The 24,354-nt window shown below is 38.6% G+C and overlaps 1 protein-coding gene and 1 long non-coding RNA gene across 2 annotated transcripts in view; both read right to left on the reverse strand.

Annotated features, from left to right (window-relative positions):
* LOC127388010 (uncharacterized) overlaps nt 1–6,990 on the reverse strand; it is a 38,315-nt gene extending 31,325 nt beyond the window's left edge. Inside the window, exons 1-2 of the long non-coding RNA XR_007890265.1 lie at nt 6,876–6,990; nt 6,170–6,286 (exon numbers count right to left, since the gene is read on the reverse strand). This is a non-coding gene — a long non-coding RNA (uncharacterized LOC127388010). The remainder of the gene's footprint in view (nt 1–6,169; nt 6,287–6,875) is intronic.
* Nucleotides 6,991–19,479: 12,489 nt separating this feature from the next.
* Nucleotides 19,480–24,354, reverse strand: part of SLC25A36 (solute carrier family 25 member 36) — a 30,695-nt gene continuing 25,820 nt past the window's right edge. Inside the window, exon 7 of the mRNA XM_051626337.1 lies at nt 19,480–23,720. Coding sequence (XP_051482297.1) covers nt 23,527–23,720 — 194 coding nt within the window. The 3' untranslated portion in view covers nt 19,480–23,526. The remainder of the gene's footprint in view (nt 23,721–24,354) is intronic.

Here is a 24,354-nt window from a genome sequence, read left to right on the forward strand (position 1 = left end):
AGAGGTTCCCATTCTATGATCAGAAGCCAGTTGGTGCCTACAGAGAATGTACAGTCCATGACACTGGATCACTGTAGTATCTACCTGTTAGTATATATGAAGGGAGAGCTGAAAACCAGGCTAACCACTTCATGTAAGCAACTGCAGTGGAGCAGATTCACTGTGATGTTCCAGCAGGAGAACTTCTGACAATGCAAGTCCCACTAGGAAACAATTGGAAAATCCCTGCACTAGCCCAATCTGAGGCTCTCATGCTGACTTTTTGTAAATGACACAGAGAGCAGATAAAGGTAACTTTAAGTATAGCATGCATTGTTACATTACCTGTAGGCAGACTGTCATATCTGGCAAGTCCTACAGCACAAATTTTAAAGGTGTCAAGGGTTCAAAGAGGTTTGGTGCAAACTCTACAGCTGTTTTTGCCTTACCCTGTCTTCCAAGGCTGTACCAGGGAGAAACTTGGCAAAAGACAAAGTCAAGAGAATGGAGGAGAGAAGTCTAATTGCTGATAGAGCATTTTGTGAACTAAGAAGAAAATGCCCTCCCTCCTTAAACATAAGTTATATTTATCAGGTAACTTATCTATATATATTCTGGTCCTGACTTAAGTTCCCTGTCCTTTGGATTTCTTAAGGCCATTTTTGATACATTTTACAATAAAACATGCAGTTCACAAAGTCAAATTATTGTAGTTATCGCTGCAAAGATTTCTGAGCTTCTTTTAAAGCATGTTTTATTTTCTGCATTTTCAAACTAGTTTCTTGGATACCTTCTGCTTGCAAATGCCATCTGTAAGACTAGAAATAAAGCCTATTTCTCAGCTACAGCAAACAAATCCAAGAACTGAAATGATAGAGTAACTTGATATTTTCACCCACTTAGTTCTCAATCAAAAGGAAACAAATTTCAATGTACCACAAGTGTCTGAGCCTGACCTGGAAGAGGCTTTGTGCTGTGCCTGTCTGAATTTTATGTCACCCATCTTTAACAGTGTGAAATTTTGCCCTTAAGAATTAGCATGGAAACAATCTAGGGATTGTGCTGACCTCACAGCTGGGAGGCAGACAGATGGGACACAGTTATGTGGTAAAATGAATGGAAGATAGTAATTCTTCATTACAAATTTAGATGCTTCTGTCAGCTTAAATTACAACTCAGAATGGGGAGCATGTTCACAGCAGCTTATCAGGGATACAGTTAAGTGAGTTTTACTCACATGGATAGCAAATACCTTGTTACTACATTCATAGCTCCTTTTGAACACTCACTGACCCAGATGATGGGTTCTAGCACAAAGACAGCATCACTGAGCCACATGCTGGGACTGCTCAGAATATTATTTCATTAGTCACCATCCAGCTCTGGGAAACATGCTACATGTTGGAATAGCTGTGAGAAAATGCCAGGCACTGTAGATCAACAGCAGTGACACCACCTCAGAGGCATATTTCTGCATCTTTATCTTGGCTTCCTGACTCTCCTCACTCTTGGCTTCTTCCTAGAGCAAGCAGAGTGTCTGAGCGGCAGCAGGAGAGTCTCTGGATAGCAAATACGAGATCTCTGACTTGAGAATGATTATACCACCGCTCCTCTAAAAATTCTTAGTTTTCTGAAGAGTGGTTAAATGGGCACTTACAGCCTGGTCACAGACTGTATAATATCCACTGCACAGAGACCTTTGCTTCTCTGTATTCTTGTTAGATACTGACGTGACCACTGCAATAGAAAGGTTGTCATGGAGATCCAGAGGAAGAAGACAGCAGTTAAGCTCTGACAAGTGACCTGAAAGGACCCAGAGGGAATTTGTCTCTTCTTTTGCATACACTAGATTGTTGTCCTCTCTTCTCAGGTTACATTATCAGTGTTTTTAGTGAGTACGTCTACACATCCATATTGATACAAGTGTAGGTAAGGATGCAGTTGTTTTACTGAGTCAAATTTCCCAATTGCTTTGCCCTACAAGTCACCTCAACTTCCACAAGCTTCCTTAAGATTAGAGCTTTCACAGAATCTCCTAATGCCAGGAACCAAAGTAGGAGCAAGTCTATGTGGAGGCACTGATCTATCCCTCCTGACCAGAGAGCCATACTTAGATGCCTGCAGAGCCATGGTGAAAGATGGCAACTGTGCACATGGAAGCTGAGCAGCTTCTGAAAGCAGCTAAACATTTTTACCACTAAGTGTTTTCTATTGTTTTTCTCTATTAAAAAGCCTGTGCAGTTCCAGCTGAGAAGATAGATCAAGATGTTGGAGACAAGAACAAGAGATCAAGACCCCAAGTCTGTGCCATGCTGCCAGGAGGCTTTTGTAATGATTTAGGATTTTATTCAGGCTACTCAACACAAGTTCCTCTCTTGGGTGCTGTGATTGCTTTTGTAAGGCTCCTGAAGAGCCAGAATTCAACAGGCTTGGGCAAAGGCCATCAAAGTCATCATCATGACTACACAGCTAAGGCCTTAGCAAGGCACAAAAAGCAGGTGCTGTGTATATGGCCTTTAAGGCTGCCCATGATACAGTGAAAATTTCATGTAACAGCTAACTTACCATCTAAATATCTGGAACTACATCCACATTGGAGACCAAGGACTATTAGGAACATTATTTGCAAATTCTACAGAGTGTAATTTACCATATTATGTAAATCAACTGCTCAGAAGTCATAAAACAAAACCCAGTGAAACCAATAAAAAACCCTACTCTTACCTTTACTAGGACTAGGATTTAGCTCAATCTGATATTCCCTGTCACGCTTTAGACTGCCACTGGATCACTACAAAATGTGAAGTCAGCTGAGACTTGAAGGCATCTCCTTGTCTACAGAGATTCACATTAGTCTCTTTTCTCCCCTATCCATAATTAAATTCCAGCATTTAGAGGACTGACTTACACACCCATTTGCTGAAATATATCTGCTAAAACCAAGCTTCTGATACAGCTTTGCCAGCTTCTGCACTGAAATTCTTTAATGACCAAAACCCTCAACTAACCCCTCTTAATTCCATTTTCCAGGATGGCTTTAAAGACATTTCCATACCCTGTTTTCTGCTATATTCAGCAAATAAGAATGCAGCTATAAAAATTTGAGATACCTTGAAGTATAACAATAGTTTAATGCCTCAATTACTTCCCTGACTGACCAGTTCATGCACTGAGACTTTCAGGATCGCTACAGAGACACAAGCAAAAGCTCTGCAAAAAAATGACAGATTATTTACACATTTTTAGAAATGTGCTGTCATGAGGCCTCAGTTTGAAAATCTCAAAGCTTGACTCTAAGCTGTAAGGGACCCTCTGCTGGCTTTACTTCTCCACAGAACAAATACAAGTGCTTCGTATTTGTGGAAACAGCTCTATTTCAATAAATTCACGTTTGCTTTAGCTGAACCACAGTATTACTTGAAAAGGGCAATTGCAAGCTGCCTCTGCACCAAGCCTATGTAAGACATCACTGCCTGTTTTGATGAAAACTGAAATTTCTCATATCTTCCTCTGGGTGATTTGCTTTGGTTTACAACCATTGCACTGTTGTGCCCTGCTGCCACTTAAACACTGCATGAGAACCTGTAATCTCAACCGTGATCTCCACAGAGCTTAACTCAGGGGGTAGTCAGTATCTGGATGCAAGACTCAGGGACAAAATCCAGTGTGCAGTGGGAATGAAAGCTGGGAACGTGGTCAGCAAGGGTTTACTGAACACTTGCACAGACAGGCTTGGCTAGTCAGCTTCACCAGAGCACCTTGTGGGGCACCTGCTGGACACAGGTCCCAGTGAGATCTCAACAGAATGAAATGATTGCATGGGAATACACACGGCCAGGAAGCCAAGTCTCCGATGATACTTAATCCAACAAACATTCTGTCCATTTTGAAGGAAGCACAATTTAGCACAGAAAAAGAAGGACAATACTATTTACTGAACCAAAACACTAACATCCTGGGTTTCCTTCCCAGCCTCTGAGCCAGACTGCAGCATACTGTTTGCAAGAGCTGATGAAATCATAGCTCCAGACAGGATAGCTATGAGTTGCTGTATCTGAAAAATTAACTTGTACTAAAAAAACCTGCTTATTTCCAGATATTGCGACAATGAAATAGAAGTATTTTGTGTGAATTTATATTATGATCAAACTGAAGAACTACCCAGGAGATCCTACCTGCACTCACAGCCACAGCAAGTCTCCCACTGACTTCAGTGGATAGAACATCCCTCTTTCAGTAATGGGCTACAGAAAAATCACACAAGTTGGTGGGGGGTGAGATTGTGGGGTGCTGTGTTAGGTTTTTAAGCCACTTGCTTTACCCTGATATCTGAACACCCTTGGACTGCACCTGAATTCCAGTATGTTTATCCTCTTGGCACTTGAGTTAAGGAAAGCCTTTTTACAGATGATGGTTAAAGATAAAGCTACTTGCCAGCAGTCTTGCAGGACCTATAAAAGTTTATAAAAGGCAGTGAACTGAAGGAAAAATCTCTCAGATCTTTAACAAGCAACCTAAAGATCATCTTATTTGTAGCACTATATTCAAAGACTTGCAGAGGGAAGGAGCCACACATTCTTTTTGATTTCTGAATTATCTTAATATTTTTTTTTAGTATCTTTTGTTTGAAAAGTGTGATGAAACTGATTAAAAATGTATTTAATTCTAGATTCAGCAGCAAAGAGATTATATGCCATTTCCCCAAATATGCTGATGAAGAAAGGGACATTTAGTTTCATAAAAGAAAACTTAGTGCAAATCAAACAACTCAAGCAGAAAAATGATTTATCAGCTTATCCTCCTAATGCAAAAAGAAAGAGATGGGAGCGCACATTTTTGGCAGCATAACAACATTAGCTAGAGAACATTAAATAATTAGTTGGCAGCAGTGAGCCTTTGATTCAACTTCTTTGCTATGAATGAGTTTTGCATTGCAAAGCAGGTTTAGTAAAATTTAATAGTGTTTTCACATAATAATTTTTCTTTTCTCATGTTAAGTATCTCAAAATTAGCTGGGCCTGCTGGATTTTAATGTTGTTGCACAATGGCAAAATAAAAGGGGAGATTTTCAAAGACACCAATGGAGGTTAAACATCCAGCTCTTGACTTTAAGGATTACTTCCAATGGGAACCAAGTACTTAGCTACTATTTATGTAGAAGAAAAAAATGTAACATGTACAGTAAAGCATAGCTAAAATATACCCCCTTGGAGGTGTCGCAGCTCTTGCCATACACTTCAGGAGGTGGTCAGACTGTTCTGTCTGGACCACTGAAACACATTAATCCAAATCCCTTCTCAGCTGCTTGTCCCACGCCCCTTGCTTTTTCTGCATCGTGACACCACATATCATCATACTCTGATGTTTTCCTGACAAAATGATCCATTAAAAACCATAAAAACATAGTTTGGATTATTCTGCATTTGTGTTAGAAAGCAGCTTCATCTAGATGCACATGCTAGTAAAGCTAAGAGGAAAACTGCCTCCAACAGGGAATGGTAGCAAGCAGATGGACCATACTGGAAAATAATCTCTTTAAGCTGGCCCAGGAATAAGCACACCCAAGTACAGCTTTATTTCTGCACAGCTGCTTCCAGACCAGGAGATCAGTCAGCTCCAGGAACATCTCTTCTAGAGCAGTTAAAGCTGTGTACAGAATCAAACACACGCTCCAAGACTGAAAACCAGAGAGCTGGAGAACTTGACACTTGTGCAAGAAAAAGAAATCCCCATGCCCTTCAATGTACAGTTCATGCCCCTTCATAACTGTGAAGAATACAACCCTTATGACAATACAATATTCAAAGCTGAACTCACAACTCCCCCTCAGAACAGCATGCTTAATGCAACAAAATGTATGCATTTTTGTACTTGTTATCTGGGTCTGCTTATTTCCATTTCAGAATGATTTTTTGTGTGGTGATTTTAAAAAAGCCTGCTTTTCATTTTATGTTGTGGTGATAGCTCCTTACATTTTGACACAAGAATCCAAAAGTCTTTCCAAAAGTTCTATTAATAAAAAACCTTAAAGTAATACAGCTGATCAGAAAGCTTCACTAAGCTTTAGGAAAAAAGGCAGCCTTCCAACTCAGATTTGGAAGCAAGCCTATAAATGGTCTAAATACTAATAAATTCAGCTGTTCCCCCTATCCCTGAAAGTCCATCTGATGAAGTTGCCAAGTTGTCCTACCTCAAGACCAGCCATGAGGTTTTTCAAATATTTCTGATTGCTTCTCATTCTTCAATATCTCAACCACAAACCAGTCCATCTTCCTGCACAGCATGTGTCCTTAAAGCAGCATCTGACCTAGAGAAACACAGCAGGGAAGTGTGCTGAGAGCTGATGACACATATTGCTTGAGACAAAAGCCAGCCCTATTCTGAAATACACTACTTTGAGAAAACAAAGATTATAACACATTTCCATTGTACTTACTTAACACAGACCCTGAAGCAATCCTTGGTTATATAAAAATATCCCTGTCTCTTTCTTAGAACATGGGCAAAAATGCATCAGCTTTTCATCTGCAAAATCTCAACTGAACTATTAAAAAGAAAAATCCCTACTGAATGCAGTCCAGCATTAGAATCACAGAACCTGTCATTTGGTTTTTGTACTCATTCAATGATAAACTAACTTCATGAACACAAAAATAAATTCAGAGCATGAGTACAGCAATTAGACTTCCCAGTAAATATGTTCATAAACTGCTAAATATCAAATGTTTCACCTCAGGTTCCTAGGATTCTCCAAATCCCAAAGATAATCCAAACAAAATTCTAAAAATAAAAAGGAAAATTAACTATTAATTGGCTCATTTAAGGCTATCATTTGACTGCTATGCATCTGTAATATTTTTCCCATTGGGTCATGTTAGTTTAATGGTTTCACTTACACAGGATAGAAGAGATGCAAGTTAATTTGAGCACATCACTTGGGGATTTTGAAGGTCATAACTGGATTTCTGCATCCTTCATGCCTATTCCACTACTGGTTCATCTAAGGTAGCATGTCCTCCCTAAAAAAATGTTAAAAACTAACATGAAAAATACAGGAATAAGCAACTTATATTTAAAAAGTTGAAAAGTGCCTTACATAGTTCTAGAAAGTCAACTGTGTGATGAAAAGAGAGGAAGAGAGAGGTTCTGGCCAAGCTCAGACTTCCCAACTCATGCCGGGTTGGATGAGGCTTTGTGCAGCCTGGTCTAGTGTGAGGTGTCCCTGCTCATGGCAGGGAGGGTAGAACCTGATGATCTTTAAGGTCCCTTCCAACTTTAACCATTCTATGATTCATGATCTCAATCATAGCATATACATGCAGGTAGGAGACAGAGCAGTCCCAACTATTTTCCATGGTGCAGTGAGGAGAAACCCCAGCAAAATATGTAGCCATCAGGAGTGCTGGTGAGGAGGATGCAAACTCAATGAAGAGCTCAAGAACAGTTAAATTAAGTGCTTTCACATTTGCTTTCCTTCTCTTACCAGTGTTAGGACTCAGGTGACAAGATAATAGCTTGAGGGACAAAGGAAGCTGGCATAAATTAGAGACACCTAAGTATAACCTAAAAGGGTTTTTTTTGAGCCCAAGATGTATAAACCCTTTTGAATGTAACAAATTCACATCTAGATGAGTCCAAGGAACCAATCTAAATTTAGAAACCAAATTGTAGTGTCTACAGAAGGCCTTTCTAAAATTAGTAGAAGGCTATTCCTGTCAAAGGGAAAAGAGACAGCTTTTTATGTAGTTTACTAAAATAGTTGTAGATCTATTTGCACTACTCTTAATGCTGAACAGAAATAAAGAGACTGTGCATCTATTTTTTAAAAGTTTAAGAATTGATAATTCACCTCCCGACAAGAAGTGCTTTCTTCCATCCTCACAGTCTTTTTCTGTTGGCATTAACCTTAATCAATACAGTGCAGTCACCCATTTTATGAATTATATAGCTCCCAGCAGCAAGCAAGGAGAAAAGCAAAACTTTCTCAGAAAAAAAATGGAAGAAACCCAGCTTTTTCAGTAACAGTGATGAAATTTGAACAAGCTGCCACTGAATTCTTTTATTATCAGACAGATCCATTGAGTCCACCTTATGCTACACATACATTGTTATTTATATCTGCTGCCTGTCACTATATGGCTAATTTCTATAAAGATGGTAACATGATTTACAAGGCACACTGATGTATGTGGCACAGCTGCACAGTCAGGAAGGGAAGTGCTGGCTCTCCCATGACTTCTAAACAACCAAACCACTGAAGTGCTTCATAGCCTTGAAGGTCAGACAGACACTATGTGATAACATGAGAACAACAGCTTTCCCCAAGGGCACAGAAGCATTTCTAAGCACATAGCAATGAGGAAAGAAAGCTAGAAAACCACTGGGATGTTTGGAACTCACTTCAGGATAGCCTTACACTGTATTACTGAAAAAGCCAAAGACAACACTGTGCAGTGCTAGGCTGGCATGAGCACCTCACCCAGTGCTGTGCCTCAATCAGATGGGATCAAATTAGTAAGATTTACTTAGGGATAGGTAGGATAGCAGAATCAGGCGTACAGAAGGATGCAAGTAAAATTACAAGGTTCTATTCAATTGTATTATAATTTAACGTATAACTAAAGAAATAGTGTCTTTAGAGTAATAGAAAAAACTTATACAAAACGTTTGCATCACTGCTGTAAACTAGCAATTTACACAGAAGACACAGCAAAAACAATGCAAAGAGAATCAGTCTGAGGTAATTGCTGCAGATACATAAAAGCTGAACCAGCTGTGCCATGCTTTAACTACTAGATAGTAGTTGATTTTTCAGATCATTTGTAGAAATATGATTAACTATTTTAAAGTAATCCCTATGCAAAACCAAGAAGAGGGAACCTGCGTCATTTTTCAATATGTAAGATACTTCCTCATTCTACTCAAAAGCAAAAGAAACCCAGAAAAAAGGGGGAGGGTGGAAGGGGGAAATGAGGGAAACTCCTTGTCTCAAATATAAACAGCCTATGATAAAAGCAACTCTTCAGAGAGCTGTCTGCACTTACTGTTACCAGTTATATCAATTTACATTAATTGTTGATCAGACAGTAAATTAGAGCACAGTTGCAACACAAGGAAGTCAGGTTTTAAGGTAACCTCCCAGTAGAACAAGTAACCTAATTAGTTTAAAGTGGAAGCCTGGTAGATTTATGAATGGTATTATAGGCCACGAGTTCCCATAACAAGGACCTGGAATTAATCACACAAGAATCCCCTTTTGGTCCTGCATTGCTAAGTGGGGTCTCATTTCTTCTACTGTGCCTACAGAGTGCCATGGCTGCTACTCAACCCTTCCACAGAAGTCACAGGAAACAGTAATAATGCAGGTTTGCAGCAGGCTGACAGAGTGGCAAGCCCCTCCTGGAAAGCTGGGTGAGGATATTCCTGGTCTGCACAAATTATTTACCATTTCAATATTCTTTTCTGAGCTTTTACTAGGTAGAATCTGCTGTCACAATTCCCAGATCACTTTTAAACCATAAAAGCCCTGCAAGTAAGTTTCTTCATAGTAGTACTACTCTTACACATGGAAGTCCCAGTCTGAAAGTGTTCTAAATCCTTGGGAGATACTATGATATATATAAACAGCAGTGCCAGAGGACAGTCTGACAAGGTGATAGATGGTTTCATATCATACCTTAATGACTTAATAGAATCTACTAGATTTAACAACTACAAAAATTCTCCTTATTATCAACCTGCAGCAAAATATCAACACTGAAACTTGAGTAAAGTATGACAAAAAAGCAAATTCTTCTCTTTGCCCCTATATCAGTGTTCCTATGAGGGATTTTATCTTTCAACTTATACATCCACTTCCAAATGCTTATCAGTCATGTCAAAAAAGTGCTAACTTTATACACTGATGTATTCAAGTTCTATCCAGGCTATTCGAGCCAATGTATAATACCACACTATGTTGATACCTCAGCTCCACTGAGACCTGGGTCTTGGCTTTGTTGCCTTTTGCTAGAATTCCCTGTCTGAATCATGCTTGATATTGAAAAACTTCCTCTCCTTCTGGATTCTTACATTCTCACCTCTGGAGAAGAAGGATATTTCAGGCAGATAGCTCTGCAAATTGATTCAGCAGGAAGCAGAGTAGATAGTACACTCCATTTGTTAATTCTAAAACTTGCTGTTTAGTGCCAAACACCTACAATGTTTTCTTTTCCTAGTTAGCAATCAGAAACTACGAATACAGAATGAACCTTCCATCATAAAAAGCTCAATAAAAAGTTAAAATCCAACCCTAATAACTTGAACTTACTGATATATATGTACATCTCTTTACATTCAGTCACCTTAAGTAAGAAATAATTTCCATGTCTCACATACTGAGGGAAAAGATAAGAAAACTCAAACATACTTCTTTCAGCTCTGTGGAACAGGAAAGATGTTGTGTATAAATGTTAATTTACATAGTTCTTCTGTAAGTGTTATGACACATTCATGTTTTACTGCTTGATGACTCTACCTGTGCTACATATAATTTTGCTTGTAAGATGATACTGTCAGTCTTTCACCTTCAAAGTGCTTTCTTAGACAGTCTGTTATGTACCTTATATTCACTTTCGAAGGTATTTGATTGCCTGTAAACAAAGAATCATAGTAAATTAATCTTTTAAACATTAATGTAATTTCACCTCCATTAATTCCATCTTACTGATTTCCTACTAACCTGAAAAAGTTTAAGTGGGGGTGCACAGAGGGGTGGAAATACTGCTTAGAGAACAATGACTGGAATTGCTTTAGCTGGTATGCAGTTCCCTTAAGATCATACCACTGTTTCTGCACAGGAATTCTTCTGGCTAGAAAAACAGTGGGAAAACCATGTTTCTGTATAAAAAGCTGTTTTTCATAGAGGTAGGATAAAATTTCATCATGAAAAGACCTATATGCGCCTGAACAAATTCACCATTCTGCCCAGAGGGAGGAGTATAGTCATTTACACCATGAATAGGAGTGTTGGCTGGCAGAAAGACCAAACTGTACACTGGATCAAATTTTCACATATTTGCAAAACTATCAGCTTTCATATTAAGTGAAAATTGGCAGTTTTCTATAGCTCTGTTTTTAATATTCTTGATCACCATCAGTCCAGGGACCAGAAATCCCAAGGTCAAGAACAAGACCCCACTTTCAGAGTCAAAAGTTCAGAATGACCTTTTACAAAAGTAGGTATCTTTTCATGAGTCCCTCTAGGTCTCCTGCAGTTATGCTGCTTTTTCACAATGAACCACTTTGTAACACTTTAAATTAACAGGCTAAATAACAGCTCTTTTAAATAAAATCAAGTATTACAGGTGGAAATGCTTTTTTCCCCCCCACTAAAATACCTAACTCTTAAAAAAATAAACCAAGAGGAAGATAAATCAAGAATTAATTTGACTACACCATTTACGTGACTTGTTTTGCAGATAATTAATTTTCATCTATTAGCAGTAACCTAAAATAATCTGCATTAATTGGGGCCTGCTTCTAAGGCAACTGACATTCCTCTCAAAAGTGTGTCTGCAGTTTACACAGACATCCCAATCCACAGCAAACTCCTCAATGTCAGGATAATATTCATCATAATCCAAATTCTGTCAACACAACTCAATACAAGACTCTTGCTGACTTAGTGAGTTTTTAAATCATCTCATATTATGGTCACCTCATCAGTTGTTTTATAGAAACTGAAGAGAAAAAAATGAGCCAACATTCACTCTAGCAGGCCTCCTCAGTAAGGCTCTTAGGGCTCTCTAAATACCTCAGCATCATGGATTACTTTTTAAAATTTTGATTCATGCTCATCTGAAAGTGTTAACTATTAGATTGTTGCATTCTTGAACTACAGCAAAATCTTCATGTTTTTTAAGCAGTGGCAGTTTGGGGCTAGCAAGTAATTCCTGATAGAGGCTGACAGAGATACAAGTGCACCCCTGCATGCTGCAGTTATTTCTCCCTACAAAATCAATCAGAATAGCCAGGAAATGAAGGTTTGCATAAGGTAAAAACATGTGGCATTCTTACCATATCCTCTCTGCCCCTACTTGTTTCCTTCTGTTGCATACTAGCTTTAAACACTTCAGCACGGTCTCAATTTAAGTTGACAGGGAGCTCCAGCAGATTTAGGGTTTAACCCAATGCTGGGGTTTTCACTCTGCATTTTAATGTTTTCAATCCCCTTTAGTTGGTGTTTTCACATACACTAATTGGCATTTATGATATCCTATACCATCAAAAGGAGTCAGGGCCACAGTATAAGGAGCCAGACAAAATGTAGCAGTATTGATATCTTAAAATTCTGCTTGACAGAACATTGCTATTGACCAAAGCTAACAGAAGGACAAACTGCTTGTATCAGGCACAAAGAATGACATGCCAGGAAGTTAGTTGGCTGTTTTGCTCGTTTCCTGTCCTGAGAAAAGACCAAGAATTCCTTGCAGTCAGCATAAAGGTATGAACAATATAAGGACTCACCATCTATAATGTAGACTCTAAACCAACAAAAATTCTGAATATTCACTTTTATCTGCATAGAACAAAGGAAGAGCAAATAACAAGGCCTTAACCTCTAAGCTTTAGGAGACCACTGATACAGAGAGCACGATCCATCCAGTCAAGACAACAGCCACTAATTCACCTGAAAGACTGGATGTGCTTTCTTTCAAAGAACCCCAAGCAAGGCAGACTGCTTTTGGCCATGGGAAGTGGCTCAGCAAATCCAAGTCTCTCCTTCACTGCAGGAAATTCAAATGCATATGACCTCAACTATCTTGGGAGAGAAGTCTCAACTTCCAGTGCTGAAGTGGAGTTGCTGTGCAGAAAAAAAAAATCATCTTCAGAGAAGGGAAGTCAAAAAGCATGCACAACAAGGAAAGTAAATGTCATGGCAAAAGATATCACTCTAGGTCTTGTTTTGTTCTCCATTTTCACTAGTGCATCTTTTTTTTTTTGAGAAGAGAACAAAACCAGCCAGCACATTCCTGTCTCTCCCTTCTTTCTTTTCTCCAGGTTTCCTGAATTCTTTACAGCTGTGATGCATGCTGGAAAGAGAAGCAGGAAAGGTTCCTCTAAATCAAGAACAGGAACATGTTTTTGAAAGGCATATTCTGGACAGAGGAGGAATTTGATTCTGGGTCATCTCTGTATTTTATATTTGTAAAGCAAAAAAACCCCACCTCCACTCAAGTAGAATAATATCAGCCATATCAGTAAGGAAAGTACTGATCATTCCTTGCATTTTATTTCATACCCATTTCCAGGCCAAGCTCCTTAAGGAACCAGAAAAAAGGAATGTTTCAGGATCTCAGTTGAGCTGTGGGCTGAGCTACATATTCCTGTCCCACTGAGGCATTTATAAACAGAGATAATTTCCAGATGTTTGGCAAAATAAAATGCTTGGGGATTTCTTCAGTTCATCTACCTCCAAGACAAAGTAGTAAGGGGTCTTTGGCAAAACATCAATGCCTAAGCCTCACTTTATAAATCCAAGTCCTTTTTAGTCAATAGCATCACATGTCCAGATAGGTCCTCTTCAATCCCAAAATTTTAAGATTAGGTAGAAGAGGGGTTAACTGAGGAGTTTACCTGGGATACATCATAAGGAGGTATTTCTGTTTCTGTACAATTATACTGCTGCAATGCCTTCCACTCATATTGAAAGATGTGCCGATAGAAACAATTTGAAGAGCACCTAAGACCTCTTCACAAAGGTGTTTGCCAGTAAAGTTTCAGGTTTGGGCATTTAGCCATCTGAAATCTATCAACTACAAAGGCTTTGCTTTTCTATAACTATCTTCTCTCTGGTCTGCAATGCCTGGAAATCTCAGTTATGCTTATACTACAAAGGAAGCTCTCTTTCAAGTTACTTGGGCTGACATGCTCCTTGGAGTCACAAGCTCTTTCCAAGGGTATTAGAATAGCAAGGCAAGGCTCCTCTGTCTTCTGCATCTTGTTCCATCAAGTACAAGCGAATCAGGGCATTGCATAAAAGTGAAGTTAAACTCTTCATTTTGATGAAAAAATACGGAAATCTTCTTAAATCAACCACTAGAAGCTGCACTTTAATCCATCATTTTCACACAGTATAGGCAACTTTAGACAGGGGGAGAATAAAAGTTTGAGTAAAGTTTCTTATTTGCAATCTTCCAGGAAAGAGGCACTGTATCATGAGGACTTAATGCTGTATCATGTTATGCTGCAGTATCACCAACTTGGTAGGTAACAAAAGGCTCCAAGTTTGGTGCATGCTGAAGCATGAACACAATCATTCATCACAGCTTAAGAAAACCTGCAACATTGATCCGTCCTATTCAGTGATGCTTTCATTCAAGCACTCCAGTTGACAGCTAATGTTGACATACAGCATGTGAAAAAGCTCTGGTCTGCAATATTCTTATGTCAGTGCAAATTTCAAAATAAGCAAGACAACTTCATCCCTAAACCTACTTAGGCACAATAAGCCATTTTAATAACACTATTACAACTGCTCCCTGCTCTGGAGTGAGCTGAGATACAGCTCCTTTTTCCTTATGCAAAGCTTCACTGACCAGTACCTCATTTTTTTTCCTTTTGTCTTGGCATTAATTTCATGTAACAGAGTGTGAATTAGCCAGATTCAGTATGAAGATCATTCATCTTTCTTTTGCATACAGCCCATCTCATTTCTTTTTCAGGATGACTGTGCTGACACACTGCTCTTACTTTGCCTTTAGCAGAGACTACCATGCTTCTTGCTCAGTCAGAAGAATGCTGTTTAGTCTGTCAGCTCAGGATGTTTGTAGATGTTACTGTTAGAAGCTTTTATGCCATGGTGACTTCAGTTTTCTTGTAGATAAACTGAGGTACTTAGATCATGTTGCTTTCTCCATCTATTCTCCCTTTTAATAGAAAAGGGGCAGAGATCTCCTGTAACAGAAGTCTGCAACTCAAAAACTGTACAACCCCACACAAGGAAATAAGCATCTAGTAAACAGATGAAAAGTGAAATCAAGAGGAGAGCTGGGCAGTTCCTTTTGTTCCTTGTTAACAGTCTAAACCCACCACCTTCTCCAACTTACTTCTGTAGCTGGCTTGAGCAAAAAAGGGGCAAGACTGAGTATACAAACAGGCCTAGGAATTGCTGCAGCTTTATTCTATCTCCCTTCAAAGTTGCATTTGGATAACAGGCAGAGAAACCAGGTATTAGGATAAGTTCTTCTACTCATTTCCCAGAACATGCAAACTAGAAAGACTGGATATGATTAAGATGCATATAGCATGTAACAGTGAATACATACTTCAGTTCAGAGCCTCATTCATTCCAAGGACTCAAGCAATTCAAAACCACAGCAATTCCCTGTTTTCTTGAGATACTGTTTCTTGGCCTGTATCATTCTTTAGGAAGGGATTTACAGTGCCAATGTTATTTCATCTTTAGGAAGGAACAGGAACCTTGGCAGATACTGCCACCACATGTTGCCAACTCTGAATAAGAGAGGTTTAGGAAGGAATAAAGTTGCAAATTTCTCCAATATTTGTCTTTCTGGAGATCTTTGGGAAGAGGTGGTGGTTATGTCTTTTGGTCTTTTCCAGGAAGCCAAATCCCTCATACTTCTACTTATCTTTCAGTGTCTTTTCATGTCTGTCTTCTCTAAAAATCCTATTCCTCTCCAATTAATTTAGCACACCTTTTCAGGGAGGGCAGAAGGGTAAGATAAGTGATAGCCCAAGTAAAAAGCTCATATCCTGAGAATGCTGTCCCACAAAAATATCCCATCATGTCTGAGGACCACTCCAGTGTCCCTGCCATAAGGAAACAAATTTTTTACCCTGGGAGAGAAGCTGCTTGGAAGGAAGCACAGTACTGGCTGAGCTGACCTATGGGGAACTGCAAGCTGAAAGGGGTTCACCCCTGTGTGGTGAAAGTATTTCAGTGTGTGTGGTTTTAACAGCTCTAAACTGCTCTAGCTCTAGAGGTAATATTCCATTTACATCCAAGCTATAAAGTTTTGGCAATAGTCCCCTCAGTTTATAACAGTTAGGGACTAGGGCAGATATTCTTCTCTCTAATGGGGAAAGGTCAATATTTTTTATACTGGTTTAGCAATATTTTTTTTAGCACTGCAAAGAAAGCACTTTAAATCTTTGTCTATTGCCTGAACGAATTAGGGAATAATATTGGACCACCCTACAAGCATAGGTGGATTGTTGTCCTTTTTCAGTATTTTACCTCAACTAGTCTCTTAGGAACATGTGTGAATGATAATTGATCATTCTTGTTTCAAATAATTCAAACCATATTCCCAAGTCTTTAAACATATCCAGCACAAATCCAGCTGGAGCTCCCCAAAGCAGCTTGCAAGTCATTCAGTCACTGCAAATGCCAGGAAACATTTGTAGTGGCAAAGCAAGATAATATAAACTCTGTAAACTTTTACTGATACCTATATTTCAGCAGGGAAACAAATACATCAAGGAATGGCAGAATTAAAGCACCTGAGAAATACCATGAAAATTCACCAGCTCAGAAACAAATTCCGCTTGCCTGCCTGTAACAGACAGAGGGCAAAAATTATTTGCACATCAGTGAGACTTTCCTGTAGGAAACATTATTTGTGGAGAGTGAAAGGAGTAACAACAGGATAGATGTCTCTAGATACATTTAAGCTGAAGACTACCCTGAGTCAATACTGAACAGTCCTAGAAGAACTGGCTTTCTCTCTTTCAAGGGCAACCTGAGTCCACAGCAACATTTCATTTGGACCTCCTTCAGAAGGTGTTGAGGAGCTAGAGGCAGCACAAACCCAGATGTGGCCCTGAAAAATATTCAAATATTAGCTGCTCAATGGAAGAATATGGCACAGCTAAAACAGGATAACAATTCTGCAAAGCTGTACCTGGTACAAGCTTTAATTTTGCTCTTGCTTTATTCCATTAGGTGGGAATCACTGGCAAAGGAGACGACTTTTCCCCTATGTTTAAAATATTGTTATACATCTAACCTCAGATCATGAAAACAATAATAAAAATAAACACATTGCCTTCTCCTTCCTTCTGGTCTGTTTCTACATGTTTCCTCTTGTTATGGTAAGGACATTGAATACTCTCACTCCAACTAGGATCTGTCAAAGTAACTTCCAGTTCAAGTAACACCCCATTCAATATTCCCAAATACTTGTTTAATGCAGAAATATGCCCTAACTACATATGAAGATTGCATACAGGCAGAGTTAGACATACCCTTAGAAGTGCTGGATTTTTCTTCTGTGCTTGTTACTGCAACACATCCTCATTTTACCTTTAGCCAAAGCCCAACTTCAGTGAGTACAGCATGATTTCCGAGTCTTGCTGAATTTCATAGATGAGGGACGGCTGTTTCTAAAGAAGATGTGTCATGTCCATTGTCACAATCCATTTTAGATCAACTGAAGTAGATTTACACCAGGAATCTTCTTGATTCCTTGCATGCTGTGAGAAAGCAATGAATTCTTTCCTAACTTCTTAGCATAAAACAGTACAGTTCCTCAGACATTGACAAAAATACAACGCTTGCAGAAAAATAACCTGTGGCAAAAGACCAGGACAAACTCAGATCAGAAAGAAAATATATTACATTGTTCACTTAAAGTGATAAGACTGTTTAAAGAGAAATGTATGAAGGAGGATGCTGGAAAGACAAATTCTTTGGATCAGTTGATTTTAAGGGAGGAGGAGAGAAGAAAAAGATAAGCCCTAGTTCATCTTCTCAATAAATCCTCCTGAAACAAGCCACATGCACCTCACAAGCATAGGGTGATTAACACTATCATAACCAGAGCCTCTAATCCCTATTAAACACACAGAAGAGATCACTTAGGTCTGTGCTACTGCAAATCACCAGGTCATGGCGTATCTTCTGCTGTTCAGGTACTGAAGTACCTTCTTCCTTTCTGCTTTTATTGCTATTTAATATTGTTTTGCATTGATCATTAAAAGTTTTCTTACATTCAGCCAGCAAACAGTTCTTCATTTTGTACCCCCAGGTCTTCTACCTTAATATTTTCACCCAAAGTACTTACTCCGAGTTTTTTTTCTTATGTGAAACCACCACATCCCTTTTCATATTCTACCAGGTTAAGCTACAGTTTTATATTCTGACAGGATAAACACACCTCTTTCCCTGATCATTTGTTTTAACATTCTCTTTTTGATAGCTGTGATGAATCAGAGTTATGCATATACCCCCAAGTTAGGTCAGACCAAGATCTGTACATAGGGTTCTTCATGCTTCCCTTCACCATCCCTGGGAAATGTAATTAATTTTTTTTTTTAAGTAAGTGATTATTGAATGGACTGTACCTAGAATATTTTTTCTCTTTCTGATTGAAGAATTGACATTCCCAGTCTAGAACAAAGATTCTCATTAGTATTTTCTAACTGATTGAGTATGCATTTTGCACTGGTATTTCATCTTACTTTGGTAGTCCAAGAAATCATTTAAAAAAATCATGTTCAATATTTAGTGTGTTGCAAATTTTTTTGAATTGATCATACACACTTCACACTATTGTAGTCCCAGCCTTTCTGCCAGAACTGCTAACATGCCAAATACAATTCCAAGACTTGTTCTGGCAAAAGTCTTCTGCTATTCATCTGCTTGAATACAAGTATTCATCGAATACTTGTAGCATTCACCACCAATCCAACAGTTCTCATTACAAAACACTTTCTCTTTAGCTAAGATCTTACCCATGTTGGATTAATTCAGATTTCCTTTGTGGCTCCACATCACATAGTTCCACAAAAAAGCATGGATTGGATTTCCTGCCTGTATTTCATTTAAAATACAGATCATCACAAATAACCAGCAGCTTATTTTAACATCATCAGTTCTCACTATTGTGCAGTTACCTTTATGTCTATCACTTGGCAGAAAAGGGACATACTTAGATCTCTGCTTGCTACAATCTTATTAGCCTGGTTTCCTTATTTAATTGTACTCCCTTTTAAATACTGGTTCTACATTATCTAGTGTCTAATTATATAGTGACAGTCCTAAATTAAATGAATCCTTAAGATACTTTCACATTTGCACATTGCATACCTGTTTGCACAATTTTGGATAGATGATGAAGTCTCCAAACAGACTGCCTTGAATTTTGCTTACACTCCTGACAATTCCAACATTTACAGTCTCAGTCCCATCCCAAGTGTCTGCTGCAGGAGCACGGCTAGGAAAAGCGACCAACTTCTGAACAGCCACAGTTCAGGGAGGAATCACTCCCTTGCAACCCAGAATTAGCAGTGAGTTTCACAATCTGGAGCTTGTCATTGAGATCATCCAGTTAACTTCACACCAGAGGTAAGTGTTCAAATTCAACTGCAAGAACACATTCAACTAGTTTAAGTCACCCCTGAACTCCTCCAAAATTAATATATTTTAGGTTCAATAAAGATATGTTCTTCTCAGCTAGTATAAGACAGCACAACATAAAATGATTCACTGGGATCTCCTAATGAATTGCTTATTTTTAATCACAACTGTCCAGGCACTGGTATTTATCAATAATAGAAAAATCAGAAGGTTACAAATAATGTACAGTTTAGCACAGAAGGCAACATTCAAATAGAAGCACAAAGTTTTAATTTACTTTGAAATTTAAAGCAATCCAAACAAAAAAGTTAACTATATAAATACAGAGTAAATGCACATAGTTTACAGCCAATGGCACGTATGCAAGAATAATAGCAAACCTCACACAAGCACTGAAGTGTCCTCACTGTCACTTGTGAGTGTTTAGCTATGACTCCGAGCGCATCATTATGTTCACATATGCAGGGTAGGCAGACTCTCTTAAATACAACTCAAAACTGACAGAGCTTGTTTTAACAGACAGAATGTTGAAAAAAAAGTAGTACAATTACCTAGGCACACTTCAGTGTTCAGCTTGTTTTCCAAATTCAAATAGGAATTTAAACAGGAAGCAACATTTATAAAGGCTCTCCAATCTTTTGTCTCTGGAAGGACTTTTTTTAAATGCTACAGTCTGAGGAATGTTACAAATGTCCTTATAAGAACAAAAACAATAGCAGAAATTGTCATTAACAAACACTTCAATCAGAAAGGAAATATATGGAGTGCATTATGTAAACAGGGAACTAGACAGGTGTAATGTCAATATACAAGTGGACAGGTTGAAGTTTCAGTTATAATTAAAATAATCAAAACTCCATAAAACCCAAGTGTAAACCTACTTAAAACAATACAGGCTAACAGACCAGGAACTCAGACAGAAACAGATCTATCAGTCAGCTGGGAGGCTGAGCTCAGCCCTCTGAAATACATAACTCACCTGTTTTTACACAGCTCTACAGGGACTGAATGGATAACAAAGGGGCGGAGAAATGTGACTATATTCACTGAAATATACTTTTATGGCTTTTCTAACTCGGGCCACTTGCCATGTCCCCCCAGTATGCCACAGACAGTGACAACCAGTGCACACTAACAGGCCCTGGCAGAAGTCCCTTTTCCCTCTGATGAATGCATGCTCCAGTGCCATCTTCTGACTGCTTCGGAAAACTGCAGCCTCAGTGCTTCCCAAATAGGCTTGCAGTAAGATTTAAAGTTTCATCTAGGCAAGGGAAATATAAAGAAACTAGTTACTTGGTATTTCAGACATCCAAGACCATTGCCTCTAGCACAGAAAAAAGTGTGACATAAATACACTACCTTCAAATATAAATCAAGCTGACCATCTAAGTTACAAGAAAGTTTAAATGCACCCCTTTCAAGTTCTGTAGTTCAAGATATTACTGAACATAGCATCTTCTTATTCCCTTTGAGTTTTTATAATGAAGAAAAACAAATAATTTAAACATCTTTGGGAAATACTTAAGAGGTAACTTCGTAGTTTGAAGGTGACAAAAAAATGCCACAAAACTTTGGGGTTTTGTTTTGTTACGTAAAGCAAGCCAGAAAGATCAGTCCTTAAGTTTAAAGCATTCCTTAAACACCCATTAAAAAGGTAGAACAATAAGCTGATTGTCTATTTTTAGCTGTTGTCTCCCATATTCAATTGCCCTTGTTAACATTTTTTTTACTACATTCCAGGGGGGGTCTGGCACAAACAAGGCACACACATGGTATCCAGTGAATTAATGGGAGATGAACATGTAACTAAGGGAGAACATATCCAATAAACAGGAGAGTAACTCTTCACCAAGCTTAGGGTAATCAAAGGGCTAACTGTATTCATAAATTCCAAAGCTGAATATTGTCTTTGCCAATTTACATTTTGGCTATGACTGAATAATCCCGATAGCCTGAACTAAAATTACTATAAGTAGCTATTCCTGCACTCAGTTATCTAAAAATGGCATCACAGCAAGACTCAGGTCAGAGTCAAAAAAGCCCACTTAAACACAGATTTCTGCACTCTCTTCACTTCTTTAAAATAATCAAGTCCACCTTTGGTCACATCACAGACCACACTGTCTTTAAAAGGTAAGATAACATTTTCCAAGGAGAAGGAAGTCAATACAACTAAACCTCCACTGCAAGGTCACTGTATGTTCTCTAGGTGGCTTTTAGAAGGATTAGAATTACACAAAATACTCAAATACTTTGACACTGCGTGGAGAACACGACAAGGGTCAAAATAAAGGAAAGCATGAGAGAAAAGCAGACTGCTTATTCTGTAAGCTTTGAGTTTTTACATGCAGCCTACAGAACTACTGCAACAGAGGTGCTATGGATCTACAGCACAAAATAGTTTATCCTGCACAGCAGACATGGAAATGAAACCACATGCTCTGTATAAAATCAAACTGCTTTGAACACAGTTTGGCTACAGATAACCAGGAAGAGGAAGAAAGTTCATAAGCCATAAGAAGGCCACAAAGTGCATAAGGAGTCATTCATAAAATAAAGCCATTCATTGCACATACTGCACAGTTCAAGTGTACTGAAGCACCACACTGGAAGAGTTGATAGCACAGTTCTGAACATACCAGTGTAGCAGCATTTATATATAGAAAGCTATTGCCCTCAATTTATAATGGTCATCTTCCTTGTAAGGATCTTGTAAGGATGCAGACCAAGAAGTACTCAAGGTGCAGATAAAAGATACCTGTTTGGAAAGCTGTACAAGTTACTGGTAACATTAAGCTTCTGATTTTGACACTCCAGCTGTATGGTTTTGCAAAGTCCTGTAACTTATGACAGAATAAATTAGCTCACTGCTGAATGCAATGCATTGTTTTGCAACTGGCTTACAGAACAACAAAAACAATGCCTGAATATTCAGACAATTGGAGGACAAGGTTATACTATGAGCTGCAGTTCAGTACACAGGCTCAAGTTGGAAGAAGTAATACAGCAATTATTAATGGGAATGCTTACAAGAAAATCTCAATCACAGTTTTCTCTATCATTCTCCACAGAGGCCATTTGCACTGAAAAGATTAATCACAACTGTTTTCTGCTTTCTGGTGACATGTGTTTGCCCCCTTTACACCCATACAGATACTGGTGATCCAAGTCAGGATTTGGCAGACATCTTAGGGTAATACAACTTGTTCTTAGGTGGCAGAAAACTATTTTGAGTGAATCCCGTTTCCACCAATGGCAGGTTGGACTACTTGAGATTTCTCATCATGTGAGGAATCCTTAAAAAGGCTATGAAGTAACATTGAGCAAGTTCTTCCTTAGCTGTGTGAGCAACCTGAGAGGTTGGCAAGGAAAAATCATTATATAGGAGAACATTTAATAGGTCTTTCTTACTTAAGGAGGAAAAGTTCCAGAAAAGAAAAAGGATGATGCAGCAGAACTAGAAATCCACGTACACTGATATTAACAGATTGATAACCTGAAGAGTTCAACAATCAGATCCTCTCTCCCTAACCTACAACACTGCTCAAACTTTAAAAAATTAACCCCAAAACAAAAGCAAACATCACCTTTTTTTTTGTGAAGAAATAACTCTGTTCAGGGTCCCTGCACCATATTTTGTCATGAGGTAGCAACATGGAAAACTTCACACACTAACTACTACCTCAGTCTCTTTGAGTCTTCAGAGCTACTGAATGGAAGTTTTAGGCATGGAAAAGTATGGAAGTACTGTCCTGCCCATTCTTTCAGCAGGTCACTGTGCAGTAAAACAGAATAAAAGGATGTAGTTGAGAACAATCACTAAGAGAAGTGAGTAATGCTGCCCCAAGAGTATATTTTATGTTCTCCCCTCTCACCCATCAGGTCCCTGAAAATGACTGAATGACCCTGTCTGGATTAACAGATGAAAAGAAAGGAACAATTTCAAATCAAGAGATGTATAAAGGCATTTCCTAAGGGACAGTTTCCATTTGACACACTGCCAAGAGACCATACAATAAGGCAGCAAAATTATTCAGAGTTCTCCACAATCAACCTTTTGTTTTGTCCATAGCTGCATACTCCTGATACACCTTTCCTTTTGCCCACGACATTGGCATTGACATTCAGTGGTCCACTCCAGTCTTTCCATCTTCCACCTTCTTCTAGATAGCCTTGTCACGCTGCTATCCATCGAGCAAGTAGACTACCACTTCATAGGTTGACATCATGATAGCTGTGTTTGGAATCTGTCTGATAAGATGTGTAGTTAAACCTCGGTAGAGGGATCCATACCCTTCTTCTCGCACAAGCAAAGATAGTGTCTGGAAGAATGATCTGTATTTTGTTCCCTCTTCTCTTAATCTTGTTCGTACAACCTCTGTACAAAGAAAACCACAAGTGGTTATGTTCACCACTTTTCATTATCTTTCCAAGAAACCAATTAGAGACTTTACATTAAAATACAACCTTTCACCCTTCCTCAGTTCTCAAGCACAGAACTCTTTAAAAAAAGGAGGAAGACAAACAGAGAAGCACATCATGTATGTGTAAAAAGAACACAAGTTAAATTTTTGGCAGTATTAGATATGTAGCTACACAATGAACATTCATTTGCTTAGTTAAAAAGCCAGTAGAGGACTGTTGTTTGGGCTTACATTTTACCTTAAAAGTTGCCACTAATGAAGTACCCGGTCCATTAATAAATTAATGTATACACAACTACCTTGCAAAATAATTAAGTGCAACTGGACACCAGACAACCAGTTTTCCTAGAACAGGAATATGAACTTGTTGACAATTGTGTGAAAATGCTGAGTATATAAAGAGATTCCAAGTGAAAAAAAGGACCTTCTCAAATACTTTGGGCCATGCCCTGGTAAATCCTTTGGAAAAAATAAACATTGCCTAAGAAGAGGCCATGCTAGATAGTAATTTAAAAATACTTGGATTTCTGAATACTATGGTCATGAAGACTTGCTGAGATTGATGTGAAAAGCTATAGACAAAGACAG

Source organism: Apus apus, chromosome 8, assembly GCF_020740795.1.
Source record: "Apus apus isolate bApuApu2 chromosome 8, bApuApu2.pri.cur, whole genome shotgun sequence".
NCBI classification, from domain to species: domain Eukaryota; kingdom Metazoa; phylum Chordata; class Aves; order Apodiformes; family Apodidae; genus Apus; species Apus apus.